Consider the following 16,052-nt stretch of genomic DNA (forward strand, 5'->3'; position numbering starts at 1 on the left):
TTTTCTTTCTTTTATATTTATTTCTCTCTCTTGCTCTCTCTATCTCCTTCTCTTTCTTTTTCTCTGCCCTACTCTCTTTCTCTCTTTCTTTCTCTCTCACTCTTTGTCTGTCTTTCTTTCTTTTCTTCTTACTTGCTTGCTTTCTTGCTTTCTCTCTCCCTCTCTCTCTCCCTTGCACGCTCTCTCTTTATTTCTCTTTCACTGCCTCTGTCTTTTTTCTCTCACTCTCACACTCTCTCTCTCTTGTTCTTTCTGTCTGTTTCTCTTTCTCTCTGTCACTCTCCTCTGTTTCTTTCTCTCTCTCTCTCTCTCTCTCTCTCTCTCTCTCTCTCTCTTTCTCTTTCTGTCTCTCTCTCTCTCTCTATCTATCTATGTTCCAGACCTACTTTCTAGAATACTAATGGTGGCGTAAAGCCACACATTTGCAGTCCACACACCGGTGGTCTACAGATCAAAGATGTAGTGCCTCAGACACCAACAAGACACAAACAAACACACAGGCACACACACACACTCTGTCCACCCTCTTTACTCCCTCTGCAGTAAATTCGTGTTGTGATTCTTATTTATTTATCTAGTTGCTGATTTGTCATGCTATGGCCAGTGGAAATGTGCACCCTTGGTGTATGTGCATGCAATAATGTTCACACATACACCTGCCCTGCACTTGGCAATGGTTAACCAAGTTACCACGGTAACAGCCTCCAGTGAGGGTCAAAACATCATTCATTTATTGATTATACATGAACGAAACTGATCTTTTTACCATGTTGGGTGATGTGATATGTTATCAACTGATTAATAACACATTTATTGTACCTAGAATAGATTAAATTGTCATCTTATCATACCTGTACTAAAAACCAACTATTGTCCCTAAATACAGTGGACAATTCAGGACATCCTTATCTGCTGATGCTTCTGGGCGCATCATCTGTGATGTACTAACAGAATCAGCAGATGTACTAACAGAATAAGAGGATTCTGTTAACTTTGTGTTGACTGTTATGTTCTGTACAAACCCACAAAGGTATCTGTAAACAAATGTGTTGTATTTATATACAGTACTCTTAGAGGTGGCTCATACTGCATATTCCGTATTACAAAAAGTCACTCATAAAATGCTTTTATTATTGCTTTCTCTCGTCCTCTACTCTCTCTCTTCATTTATCTCCCTTCAGTCACTTCTCAGAGCGCTTTCTCTGAAACACAATGATTGGTTTACGGGGTTGTCCACTGTACCATAAGCCACTTTTCAGGAAGCTAACCAGAATGGGCTTCTTTTTTTCTCTGTGAAGTGAAAAATGCTCACAACAAAACTGCGAATAGAAGGACTTCCATACAAAAGCATCATATAAGCAGTCTGAAGTACACAGTGGTTTTAATACAGTTTTATTCATAGTAAGTGAGTGAGTGCAAACATTCACTTCATTCATTTATCAGGCTTTTCTAAAGGAAGATTTTCTTCAAAATTGTAAAAAAGGTTTATTTCATAGTTGTATCTTAAAGATGTTAAAACAAACAGATGTACTGGTGTGTAATAGATGTTTAAATGTGTAACAAATTGCTGTTTCATTCAACAGCTGAGGGCTCATGCAGTGGATGTCAATGGAAATCAAATGGAGCCTCCCATCGATTTGTATATCTACGTTATTGACATGAACGACAACAGACCAGAGTTCAAAAACCAGGTCTACAACGGATCGGTTCCGGAAGGATCCAAACCAGGTATGCATCAGGCATGACGATGATAATGTCAATAAGGTTACAATAAAAAATAAGCTGTATTTTTCATAGAAAATGTTTTATTTGTATTATACGGAGATGAACAAGCCAAGCTTTGAAGGAAATGCTCTGCTGGTGTTCATGGTACAGTAAAGTTAGCTTCACTGTTGTTTTTATTTGAGCATTTAGCTTCAAATTGCAAACTTTAAGCTTGTTACACAAGTGGCCCGACATGGCCAACAATGTGGTGTCACTTTGTAGAAAAGTATACATAAAATGGCAAGGCTAGTGATATCAGTGGCTATGTTTACATTACATTGGTTGGATATATTTATTTTTTTGATCAAAGCAGTGAGGAAATGATCATTCAGCCTGTCAGGATCTTGTACTTTTATCTCGTCTAATTGACATATAAATAATTGACGTTAACAATGCAGTTGCATTTTTTGTTCAATGTGCAGTCATATGCAAAAATTTGAACACACCAAATTGCATGTTTTCTCTAAAGTAAACACATCCAAACTACAGCTGGAGCTCAAATACAGTGCTGTGAAAAAGCTTTTGCTTTTTCACTGCATATTTGTCACAATGAATGCTTCACCTTTACATGGGTTGTAACTTCAGGCAAAGAGAGTCTTATCAAACACAACAAACACAAACGACATTTTTTGAATTGTTTTCTTTTATTTAAGGAGCCAATATATCCAGCATGTGAATCACCCTTGTGAAAAAGTAATTGCCCCCTTAAATAACTTGTTTTGTGACCTTTTTGGCAGCAATAACTGCATCCAACATTTCCTGTAATTTAATATCATCCTTTCACATTGTTGTGAAGGCACTTAAGCCTCTCTTTGCAGAACTGCTTTAATTCAGATATATTGGTAGGTTGGAAAGGCCACTGTGAGTTTGCTTTCCTGTTTTGGATTATGTTTCAGACAGAGGAACAGACACTCTCAAATACAGAACAGAAATCGTGGTTCCTTCAGTAATAGCAAGTTTTTAGGACCTAAAGCAGCAGAATATCCTCACACCTTCCCAACATCATCACCATGTTTTAATGTCGGTATTATGTTCCTGTTTTGAAAAGCAGAACTTGCTCTGTAGCAGATATAAAAGAGGCCGGTGTTGTCCAGAAAGTTATGCTTTGAACTGGTTTGTCCATGGAACGTTATCTCAAAGGCATAGGGATTGTCCAGCTGCTTTTTAGCAAATGTGGGACGAGCTTTGAAAGCAAGTTAAACGTTCTGTCATTTTGTGAAGATAGAATGAAAAAACAGACACTATTATTTTCTAACAGAGGAAACTCAGGGGTTGTGTGGCTGAGTCATTAAAGATATGCTTCATATTGCAGTTAAAGCAGGCTATGCTAGCGTGCATGTAAAAGGGACAGTGAATAGACTAGTTTTTTAAACATCTAATATAAAAACTCATGATGACGACAATGATAATGTCTCTGGCAAGATGATGGGAATTGTGGTGATGACAGTAACATCATTAATGATAATGATAATGATGATGATGTCAGTGTCAAAGTCCATTAATTGCCCTCTATCTACTTTGCCCTCTCTGCAGTAAAGCCAAATAGCTCCACAGCAGTGCCTTGAGCTGTACTCCCTGTACTGTCAACCCTGCTCAGTATGATCAAAGTTCAGTGCAGTTTTTCTCCTTTACTTTTTTTTTCCCACATGCTGTGTGGTTCTGCGGTCACAGCGGAGCGGCTATCAGGCGAGGACAGCCGAGCGCTCATCAGCTGTCCGTTCTAAACCAAGTGTTGTGTTGGGTCACGCCTCAGAGAAGTGGGCTCTCAAAAGAAGCATTCAGTCTTTACAGTTTGGAGTGTTTTCTTACAGAAAACTTTGTCCTCCTGGGGATTCATAAACAACAAAAGAGAGCGAGAAAGAAAGAGAGGTTTTGTTTCTCTTCAGTAGAGCGTGGGTCTGCAGCATGCTGACCAACCGCTGCTAATTAGCCTAGAAAAGCACACACACTGCAGCCTGTTTTTTCCCCTCCCAGCACCCTTTCCTGTTGTTTCCTGTTTTTTTTTTTAATCTAAAACATAAATTCTTACTGACAAGTGTTAACTTAAGCCGACTCTGAGCTCTTCCCTGAGATGAAAGTTGCCAGGGAGCTGAAAACGACAGCATGTTCCATGTTCTGTTGATGTTCAATGATTATGAAGTTTTAATCAAACAAGTCGCTCTCTTTTATATACATTTCTTGACATGAGTCTCAAAAGAGTGTTATTATCTGTTAAAGGCATTGAAAAAGAGGCTTACACCCAACAGACAAACCATATCAAAGTCTTTCCGAAGGTGTTGTGGCAGATTTCCCACCTGCTAGTGTGGTACAGGCGACAGTCAAAGAGGAGCATGCTGGGCCTAAGCCTTATCGCTCTCACCACATGTATCTCCACTTATCATTTCAATCTATCAGTGGAATTCAGCTCTAAATGCCACGTTTTGGGTTGTTGTTTTTTTTTTTCTTTTTCTCTAGAAAGGCCCCCATTGGGAGACGCACGTAGGCACATTAATTGAATCTCGTCTTTTGTAGCCCACACATAAGCAATCGTTCCAATTACTGTATACTTAATAACAGCTAATCCAATTTAAGTTCAGTTCACTTCTGGTCATGATTCAGATTTGGCACAAATTAAACTGGGGTTTTTGTGAATCAGCCACTTTTATCTGTGTGCATGTGATACTGGATGATGCTGTACACCCACAAGGCATTAACTGTGCCACAAATGTCTACAGCGTTCTTGTCTTTTTGGCAACCAGGTCCGCTCACACTAAATATGGATTATTTTATGGATACACTCATTGTTGTATGTTTAATTGAACTTTTATATTGTGCAAAGGGTCTTGCCAAGCCATTAAACATATACAAACAAATGACACAGGTAGTGTAAGTAATTAAACAGTAGCACAACCGTTGTCTATGTAGCTTAATGTAATCCCCTGTCTTAGCTCTGCTTCTGTGTGTATCTGACCCTTTTTTCCTACCTCAGTCTCATTCTTCAACCATGTGCTCGTTTTTGTTTTGGTTTTGTGGCCTTCTTCTAATGCCCCTCGCCTCTGTTATGTCTGTAACCCCTCCTTGTAATCATTTGTCTAAGCTGTTTCTTGTTCTGTTAAGTGTATTACCTGCCCCCTTGTTCAGCCTTGTCCTTCGTTGTGCATTGTGTTTGTTTTTGTCCTACTGCGCTGTCTTGGATACTTCTGATTATTTCCGTTTCTGTCTTCTTCCTCCCATTTTGTTGTCAGTGTAAGTCATTTATTTTTCAATTTAGTTCAGTTTACAGTATTAGTTTGTCTAGTCATTTTGGTTCCTGTTACCACTATGGATGTCACCACACCCCACTATTAACCAATTCTTTGACCATTTCAACCCCAACTCTAATAAAAGACACATCCTGCCTCCATGTTTCCTCCATTACTTATGTCCAGTTTTTTTCACTCTGCCATCTCATGCATATACCTTAATGCTGAGTACCCCGGCCAATACTGATATATGCAACTGTAGGGATATTCGTAGGGATGCAACAATACCACTTTTTGTTTCTTATCTTGATAAATGATCCTTATGTCTTGGCTGTTATTGTTAGTATTTACTATTATTTGACTAGTAATAGGACCAATATTGAACAGCTTAAATAAAAATATTTTTATTGTGCAATATAGCAAAAAACATGACTGAACAATATATAGATGAACCTATGGTGTGTACTCATGAGCTCACAGCAGCATCTCTGGCTTAGCAGCAAAAGCAATACTAGATGTTGTTTTAGTCCTGAACTTCATTTGTCTTTTACATTGTCTCAGACTCTGCTGTAGTTCAGTAAATAGTCATTCATGCTGTCTGTAGCACCTGTCTTAAGCAGATTTCTTGGCATGGAGCAACAGGCCGCGAGACTTTGTAATGTAGCTGACCAACAGAGGTGCATCACTGGCTGGGCTAGAGGGCAGTCCCACTAACAGGCTGCTGTGCTAAAGACTAAACCAAGGCAAAAGGCTATAACCCCAAGAGGCTGGCAGTTTCTTTCATATGTCTCTCTAACGTTCGCTAACTAATATTAACTCAGACTCAAACTGACTACACAGAGGGAGATGAATGATTACTGAAAGAAGCCTGACTCAGCCATTGAGGTAAAGGGCTACCGTTTTGTGTTTTGTACTGTATGTATGGTGCATTATCTGGCTTATTCGTGGCATACTACTCATGCTAGTACCTTAGGAAGAATTACATGCATTACAGATTTGTAAGGGTATTACATGCATTACATCATTTTTACTGCTATTTGTAAACCCACACCGTCACCATGTTGTTAAGCTTCATCTACTGGTGCACATGCACGTGTCACTCAGCAACAATAATATTTACATGTATTACATAACATTTAAAGTACACTAAAGAAATGTGTACATATCTGGGTGTCTGAGTACAGCTATGTGAGAATGAACATATAATAATATACAGAAATTATATAAGCAGTGCTATTGTATGTTCTGAGATTTCTGAACATTTTACTGGACCTCCCTGTTCTTTCCGCCGAGTCCTGTTTACTGACTCATGAGTCAGACTCGTCATCTGTTCTCGCATTCTCCTAAATGGCCCTCGACGCAGGGATCCTCTTAGTGCTGGAGTTAAAAAGGCAGGCGGACTGCCTGCGACGAGAGCGGAGCCTCAGAAATTCCAGCTGAGTGCACTCACACACCCAATTTGTCCTCTGGCGAGTGGAGCGGGGGGAAAGTTTGCTAACAGTGTGAGCGGAGGTTTAAGCATTTTTTTTTTCCCCCCAGGGCAGCAGGGCCACGGGGTTCATTAGGCTCTGACGTCTTCTCTCCGGAGAGAAGAAAAACGTAGGGCTGAAGATGGATGAGAAAGAGAGAGAAACAGTGAGAGAGAGTGGGAGAGAGACAAAGACGTTTCAATTGGCTTAATGGACGCGGAGCAAGAGTTGGCCCCGGCTCCTTTGCAAAAAAGCCGATTTGCCTTCTGATGGTCCTCAAAGGACCCACGCTGCTAGCAGAGAAATCCACACTGAAAGCTTTGTAGAGGTTCAGGGTAAGGGCTGAGCACTACCACCTCTGATGCTGTGCTCATAGCTGCTAGCTTTAAGGAACGCTTAAGTGGTTTTGCAGCTCATCAAATTCAGCCATTCGACTGTAGAGTGCTGATATAGGTTATTTTTCCCAATGAAACCATATGCATGTATGGAAATGAGGACTCTCAGTAGCAACCTTTACCTTACATTTGCTGTGGCAAAAAAAATGATGATCGTAAAGAGCTCTTACAATGTTATGTAGCAAAGAAAGCTTGTTGTTGAATTAGATAACAAGAAACAGCCACAAAGATCAACAGCGTGGGAATGGTGGTGAAGTTCACGTAGGTCCCTCTCTAGCTAATGCAATCTTAAACACTGACAAAACTAAATTGTGTTGTGCCAACTTAATAAAAAAAGAGTCAACGTTCTGCTTTTGCACTTCTAAACAAACTCACCTTTTGTGTTAACTGAACAGTAATGTTGAGATGGGACTGTTTGCTTCCGGCTAGTTGGGAACTCAACATTTGGAGGTAAGACAGATGTGCAAACCCAAAAACGTTCAGCCTGCATGCAAAATGCCAAAAAACAGAACGCAGTGTTTAGTCAATTCTGTTTGACCTGTTTTAAATTGAAAACACAATATTTGATGGTTTACATTACAGACTTGTTTTTTTGTAAATATATGCTCATTCCAAATTTGATGGTTACAACACGTTCCAAATAAGTTGGGAAAGAAGTAAAAGAGCATTTAACAGCACTTATTAAGTTTGATGACATCAGCTGATCCAATTTACACCGTGTTATTTTTATAGCTCACAGTAAGTTGTACTGTGTCCTAAATGACATTAACAAATCTGCATATGACGCTAATGATGACCTGAATATGGTTGGAATGGCTTGAGAGAAGTTTATTTACAGAAAATATTTGGGTGATTGTTGACTTCTAGTGTTTATTAGCAGTGTTAGCCTTGTAGTTCCAGGGCTGAATGTAAACTAGAAAATTTGGACGCCAAAAATATGATTTACTGTTCCTTGGGTAAGTGGAAAATTGTGCAAATTTGATTTTTCACTTCTTTTAAGGTATTTTTCGTTTGAGTAGTAGATTTTTGTGCAGCTTCATTTGTATGAAATGCTGTAAAATCGCACTTGCCAAATATAATTTGTACAAATTCTTCAAGAGACTGTGTTTTAATCATGTCTGAGCATTTAACTCTCCTTCATTCACTCTCACTGCTAAATTAAATAGTTTCTGTCCATTCTCAGTCTGAATTTAGTGTTAAATTAATGGGTTTGTGTCCATTTTCAGCCTGGTGATGTTCAACTTGTGCAAGCTAATGATTCCCCAACTACAAGTCTGGCAGAGACAGAGTGAGAGAGAGAGAGAGAGAGAGATAGCTGTCCAACCTGCATGTCCACAATGAAAGGAAGAATGTTGAGCTCTGCTGATTTAAGTCGAAAAGCAATTACAGCTCTGAATTAGTTTTTGAATTAAAGAGCAATTGTAAAAGCTCAGAGGTTAACTGTTTCCTGTATGTTCATCTTTCTCACTTTTACCCACTAAGAGCAAATAATCCTGTTACAGAATTCGACTCATTGAAAATTGAAGGTGACATTTGACATGCAATTCAGTGTTCTCTGTCTCTCTCTCTCTCTCTCTCTCTCTCTTTCTCTCTTTTTCTCTCTCTCTCTCTCACTCTCTCTTTCTTTCACAAATTTGACAGGTAATCAGGCAATTCTTTGCTCCCCCCTTCCCTTTCCCTTTCTCTTTTCCTTTGGTTCTTCAAATATTGATGTAGCCCTATCAGGAGAGGGCGTAATTGTTTTTCGTCTCACTTCATGTTTCTTCATGCTCCGTCTTCGCTCTCCCTCCTTGTTCACCTCAGACTTGGTGACAGATCCCACTCCTAAACTTAATGAAGTTTGAAATAGAACCCTTAGCCACAATTATCCCTTCATAGGTGTTGTTGTCATGGAAATGATGGCACTATCTTCTGGCAATTACAACAGAGCCAGTGTCTCCTGTGAAAATGTAGTTCAATCAGGATCAGCCAAAACTGTCGTGGCCAACTAAGGACTAAATGAACAACATCTCACAAAGAATATCTGCGTTATTTCCACATGAATAAAATATATATTACATTAACACAATTTTGCCCTTCACTGGCCATAATCTCTTTGCAAAACAGATTGACACGCCTCTCTGCCAATCACAACTGTCTCAAAGTGCTACTTACTCCATCTTGTGAAGGAGAAACTTCTCACAACAAACGGCAGTGGCAGTAAATGAATCAGAATTATTAGACTACGAGAAGTGCAAAAAGTGCTATTGGGAAGCTAGCAAGTCAGACATGCACTGTTTCTCCTTAATTCCCAGCTGGAAAAGTTTCGGATTAAACTATGTTGTGGACCACACTCACAGTTCAGTGTCAGAACTAGCAACATGTGGACTGATTTTATTTTAATAAGATGTCTCACAATAAATAATGTTGTATAACAATGTTAAGAACAATGTTAAGTAAGTTTTTCATAACCTAGCTGCCGACAGTTAGCTTGATGAATCAGTCAGAATGAATAGGACTGTACAGTACACACATTTGTGATTAAATTATTTTGTGTAAAGATAAGTTAATGCCATCATTCATATTGTTTCACTAAAGTTTGCCAGAAGTTTTTGTGCATGAGATGACAAGTCCTCCTTAGCATGTAATGCTGCACAGTATAACTCCAGGGTTAGCTTTAGTGTTAGCTTTGGCATTAGGTATCATCTCTTTATTAGACATGAAAGCCTAATGCTGTTACATTCATTCGCTAAAAGATTTCCCTAGTTTGATTCATGTAAACATGATTTCCAGAATTGCTTTTTGCTTTTTATTTAAATTGTCAGGTCATAATTTTGCTTCTCAATATTTATGTCTGCACTGAACATCTTGTAAATCTGCTCTATCTGTGTGCTTCTGTCATTTCCTTTGTGCTGCAGACGTTTTTGTGTGCTACAGACGCTACAAGGTAGCATGAGCTAAAAGTTTTACGGACATAGCAACAGCAACCTAGGGAGGCGAGACTTATAACTTGTTTTGCAAAGAGTCAGTTGACCTGTCCATGCTCTGCCCACAAATGCATTCTTTCGTAGCTTTTCGTAACTTTACGGAATGTAAACAAAATTCCTATTCAACATAAAAAGAAATTGTAGTGCACTTTGTTTAGATAATGTAGTTCATAGTGCTACGCTAACAAGCTGGACTGTGTTGTTGTAGTTAACATTGCTATGGTAACATTAGCTCGAGTACACAACAACAAACATCCAATCTTGAAACACATTTGAAATTAATAACACATTGTCATTTCTCAATGTGGATAGGATTTTTTTTCAGTGTTTTGTAAAGATTGTCCAACACATTTGTGGGTGGAGCATGGATAGTTTAGTTGTGTGGTAATATACTTTATTCATGTGGAAATTCAGTGCATTGCTCTTTTCATTGTAGGCATCATTACAGGCTTGGAAGATTTCATGAGATTTCTTAGAAATTAAATCGTTAAAAAATAAAAAACAATGCCTGCTGAGCTGACCTTAACTCTAACTCTTGGAAACTGTTTGGAACTTTTATACCAGTTGGCTGATGCAAATTCCAGCTAATTTGCAATTGAAAATGTATTTATTTATTCTGGCTCTTGGTCTGCCAACAAAAAAAACTGTAAACAACATTGCTATTGTTTGGAAAGTCTGTTGCTGAGTGCCTTTCTTTTACCTACCACTTGCAGAAATTGATGGTGTTTTTGTTTTTTTGGTTATTTTTTCTGAGGTAACTGCAGTTTTTATCCCTGTGCCTCAGAGGCCAATGATACAGAACGACACAGAGGCTTAAACATAAGAACGACAGAATGACATTAACAAAGAGCGACAGAGTGACATTTCACCCGCGACGGGGGAAAAAATGGGTTTATCTCTCATTTTGTGCACGCGGAGGGACTGTAATTGCTCGCTCACATTTGAGACCGTGGGTGACAAGCTTGTTGAAATCGATAATCGTGTTTTTAGGGGTAAAGGCCAAGAAGGCTCCTACTCCTCCACACACGTAAGCACAGTCATGCTCAAATGACTGTGTTCATGATGGCGAAAACAACAATGGAGCGTGTTGTGTCATTAAGTCTGGTATATACAGCAGGGCCTTTGGGATAACAAAGGGAGGTGATGCAGAGAGAGACTTACTCATAGCTCTAACTAAAGAAACCCCATGAGCACTACTGCACCTGGGGATTTGCTGTGTTGCTGAAGTGATTGGTTAGCATGTTAACTGGTTCAATTTAAGGTGGTTTTGAAAAGAATCCAGCGTGCTGGCTGGCACAAAGGAGCACGCAGCTAAGAATCTACATTGAGGAGAGTTGTTAGATGTTTGCAACTTAATTTGCAGGCAATGACAGTTACGCAAAGCAATTAAAAAACTATCAAAGTTGCACACATCACATTCAGTTACTCCACTACTAAGCCAAATTAGCAGCTTGTATTTCCTCAAATACCATATTGTCTCACTATATACAGTCATCATTTACATATTTACAGTATTGTTATAATACTGTATATGTAGGTACTGTATACCTCTTACTAATTTTTTATCACTGCCATTCTTTTACTTAGTTGTATATCTGTCCTTTATATGTGATTCTTTACTAGATATTTGACTTTTAAATCTGTTTATGTTAAGCCTTTTAAAATTGATGTTTAGGTAGCTGTTATGCTTGTCTGTCTTAGAAGTGCATCAGCATCTAGATAATTCATTTTCTCGCTGCGTAGATAATGATGACAGCAGACTAGAGAAGAATAAATACTTACACAAGCAGCTGTTTAAACAGCTGTTGTTATTAGCTGGCTAGTTAAACCAACTTTGAAACATTAGCTTCGGGAAGCTCGTTTGTTGGTTTGTCAAGGCTTAGGAAATTGATAAAATGCAAACTAATAAACTTTGATAAAGGTGATCAGGATCTTATTTTACAAACACGCAATAAACCAACTTCTGTTTCATTTTCTTGTGCATTGACCCATTAAAATTAGTCATTTGAAATGATGTTGTTGAATATTATAACATGGCACGTTACAAGGCTTTTGATCAGCTGTTTCACAAAACTTGTTTCATGGAGTTGAGACACTTGGAACTGTTGCAGCTAAGTTTCAAATGAGTTGCAGCAAGCTTTACATTATGCAACTGAAATTTAGTTTCCTGTAAGTTTCAACCAATTAAAGTTCATGAACGTCTCACAGTGTAAAGCTAGCCATAGTGCTTCATATAGTGTATTGGGTAACATCTTTGTCTTCCATTTGGCATTATAAGGTTTTTGATTGGCTGTTTCATGAAACAGGTTCCATGAAGTTCAAACACCTCCAGCTGTTGCAGCTGAGTTTCAAAGGAGTTGCAGGAAGCTTTACATTATGCAATTTAAGTGAAATTAAATTTGTTTCAAGTAAGTTTTAAGCAAGTTAAGCTGCAGTAACATCTCATAGAGTAAAGCTTGGATATAGTGCAGTGGGTAACACCTTTATCTTACATGTGGCAGACCAGGGTTCAGTTCCTTGCTTGGGCAAGAGCATCACACTATACCAGTAAGAGTCCTTCAGCAAGACTCCTAATACTACATTTGCCTACCTCTGTAACTTTACAGAGATAACGGTAAATTAAATGGGAAGTTGCTCTGGATACGTGTGTCTGCAAAATACCATAAAATATTGAATTAGTGCTATAAATACAGCACAACATAAAAGTAATTTCTGTTACTTATTTTCATTTTTAATGTTAAACAACTCAACCACAAAATTAATTGAAACATCCATCAACATCCATCACAACTGACTGTTGTTCAGAATCGTGGGCTGTTACTTTTAGTTCATGATAAAATGAGTTGCTTGTGTGCTGTTATTCATTGTGTGTGTGTCTGTGTTTATAATTAGTCATTTCCACATAAAGTAATAAAAGACTACAAAAGGGAGTGAGTCATTGAGTTAGTGATTCATTCAAAAGCATAACAGTGTGTTCACACACTCTTTCTGCAGGTACATCCGTGATGCGCGTGACTGCGTTCGATGCTGATGACAGCACCATGCCCAACGGCCTGGTACACTACCGCATCCTGAACCAAAGCCCACACATCCCTATCCCCAACATGTTCACCATTAATGGAGCTACAGGAGAGATCAGTACCATCGCAGCGGGCCTGGACAGAGAGGTCAGTCTCAACACTGCTCCTGCACCACTCTAGCACTCTGAAACTGAAGTGATTTTGGCAACGTGATTGTTTTCTGACATTGTGTGGTCTGTATGTATGTACACTGCTGATGACAATTTTTGGAATTTGGCAGGCAAGTGTATAAATTGACTAACATTTTAGTCCTCAGTTCTCAAATAATTAGTAGAAAGCTTGGAAACTGTAAAAAAAAAAAAGATGTGTCCAGAATGAAGGACAGAGCTGTAGATGATTCTGTAATGATTGAGAAAGTTGTTAAAGAGTTAAAATCCAAATTGTCTTGCAAAAGTAGTGATCAAATCTCAAGACAGATAATGTGACAGATGTTGAAAATTATTAATACATTGCATAATTGCCAAGGAAATTTGCACTTAATTACAGTATACTATTTATATTTTATTAACTTAAATTTAATAACATAATAAAGAAAATCTGTGACAGAAAAAAACAGTAGTGAACCATAAGACAGTCCAGAAAGCAGTTTTTCTGCTAAACACTGAAATACAGTCTCATGGACTGTATAGGTTTCGAGAATGCTTTATCAGAAAGGGGTGATTTGACAGACACGAAATGTGTGCCAATGGTGTAGCCAAAATTTCATTTCAGTGGGGCCTAGTTACAGGTTGAGGGGGCCAGATAGCAAGCATTAAAGCTCAGAGACATCACCAAAGGGAATATGATGACCACCACCTAGCCAACTTTGTTACATCTAAATTGTTAGAAAATTGCTCACCCATTGCCATAATGAAAGGGAAAAAACATTCAAATATTAAACACACAACACACGATTGCTCACCTTGCATGTACCTGCCCATATTAGTAACTATAACAACCGACAGCCTATCACAGTGGGTAAAGGCTGATTGACCAGAATCTTACCTTTTACAGTACTAGGCATAGACATCTAGGGTGAATGCTTGAATGTTCTCTGCGCATTTTCACAGTGTTGAACTTTGTTTTCTTTACCTTGTTTAAGTAATACTTGTTAGCCAGGTAAGTAGCCTATAGTAAAGCTTGCTATGGTGATAGCATCTGCTAAAAATTTGCGATAACCAAGGATAGAGCTTTATTAGTCTCTTTTATTTATTCAAGGTAGAAAAATGTCTTCTGAACTCAGCGCCTTTGCCCATGACAACTTTCCATTTTGTAATACTTTCATTGGCATCTGGCATTTTTTTACGGTCAGAAATCTGGGTTAGTGGGTGTAGCTATGCCCCAGATGCATGCACAACAAAAGCACACTTGCCAGAAATAAAGTGGTACATTTTTCCGCAAACACACAAGAAGATCTCATTAGCTACTACTTGGCTTCAGCAAAAATTCTCGAATAGTTTTTAAAAATAACACTCCATGAACTTTTTTCAGTTCAGTGACTTTGTCCTTCTTCTTCATGTATTGTGGTCATGGTGTGCAAAGATGCTTTTTACTAGCTAACGTAGTTGTTTCTTTCCCATTGGATTGATTAAAACCAGTGCATGGCAGTACGGATAGACGTGAGAGGCAAGATTCTGATATCTGTGGTTATTTTAGCGGGCAGTTTACATCAGAGATAGTCAGAGACAGTACATGTACTCTGCACATTTACTCGGCAGGCAGACTGTATGAGCCTACTAACTAAAATGCCACAAAAAAATGTTCTGCAGTCTACCTCAAAATACCTTAAAATGCAGCATCTGCCACCAGCCCCTCCTAGCAAGCTAGTAAAAAAGTACTTTTCATTTATGAATTTTCATATCAAAATTTTTCCTTTGGTTATTGGCAAATAGTCAGCTATGTTTTAGAATGGCTGGTCAACTATATGAATTGAATAGTCATATAAACCCCTGTTGTACAACTAAACCCTACAGAGCTGAGCTGATTAGTACAGTTCAGAAATGAAACTTTGTCCTCTAATGCACAAGCAAAGCCAAATCTATGAGATACTAAGAGCTTGTCGTATTCTTCTTTGCCTTGAGTGCTCCACTCGGATATAACCAACTGTAGCCGCCAAGCAAGCTTGATCAATGTTACGCTCAAACACACGTTAGGGGTCATGGAGTGAACCCAGCTTCTACATCCCTCCAGCTCTTACCTCCTTGCTGGTTAGCATACTTCTTTAATCTCTCTCCCTCACTCACCCTCTCTTTCTGTGTCTCACACACACATACACAGACTTGCAAGGCTTCCCTTAACCTCTCTTTGCTGCGCTAATGAGTGAGGTCACACAGAGGTCAACACAAGCCATGCCAGAGTACATCAGCAGACCTGCGGCAGAGTCTTCCAGTTTTTCCTTCATCTTTCTGTGCTTTTCTTCATCTTTCCGGGCTGCTTCATCCCTCATTTTCCCTCTGCAGAGACTACATCTCTCTCTCTCTTGCTTTCTCTCTTTCTTTCTCTCTCTAGGTCAATAACTGCATATTGATGATAGCCGAGGGTTATAATCCAGGTTGAAAATATTGATTTAATATCAGCAATAGAAAGGAGGTAGTGAAAGTGTTATTGTTTTGTGCTTTGGTTTTATTTATTTAATATAGGCTATTGACTAAACCCATAATGGCTTTGTTAATTCCTTTTTAATCAACAGAGCAGAAAAGCAGCAAATAGAGACATAGGGTGCAGGTGAATGAAGCATCACTGAGGCATGTGCTACAACAAAGCTACCAGCTGAGCAAATCTTGTCATGTTTTTCATGTGTGTAGGTCTATGTGCTGTAGCAGGGATCTGTTGGTCTGCAGTACAAAGGTCTATGTGCTGGTGGCTATTGATCTATATTATGTAGGTCTGTGTGCTGTAGCAGTGGCTATTGATCTACGGTATGTAGGTCTAAGTGTTGGAGGCTGTTGGTCTGCTGTAAGTAGGTGTATGTTTTGTAGCAAATATCTAATGGTCTGCAGTATGTAGGTCTACGTGCTATAGCAGATATCTGTTAGACTGCAATATGTACATAGGTCTGTGTGCTTTAACAGTTCTAGTGCTAGTGGCTATCAGTCTGCAGCATGCAGGTCTATGTGCTAGTGGCTATTGGTCTGCAGTATGTAGGTCTATGTACTGGTGGCTATCAGTCTGCAGCATG

The 16,052-nt window shown here is 38.8% G+C and overlaps 1 protein-coding gene across 1 annotated transcript in view; it reads left to right on the forward strand.

The window, feature by feature from the left end:
• cdh4 (cadherin 4, type 1, R-cadherin (retinal)) overlaps window positions 1-16,052 on the forward strand; it is a 327,046-nt gene that overhangs the window by 256,697 nt on the left and 54,297 nt on the right. Inside the window, exons 7-8 of the mRNA XM_036559624.1 lie at window positions 1,584-1,728; window positions 12,810-12,982. Coding sequence (XP_036415517.1) covers window positions 1,584-1,728; window positions 12,810-12,982 — 318 coding nt within the window. The remainder of the gene's footprint in view (window positions 1-1,583; window positions 1,729-12,809; window positions 12,983-16,052) is intronic.

Source organism: Colossoma macropomum, unplaced genomic scaffold, assembly GCF_904425465.1.
Source record: "Colossoma macropomum unplaced genomic scaffold, Colossoma_macropomum, whole genome shotgun sequence".
Taxonomy (NCBI): Eukaryota; Metazoa; Chordata; class Actinopteri; order Characiformes; family Serrasalmidae; genus Colossoma; species Colossoma macropomum.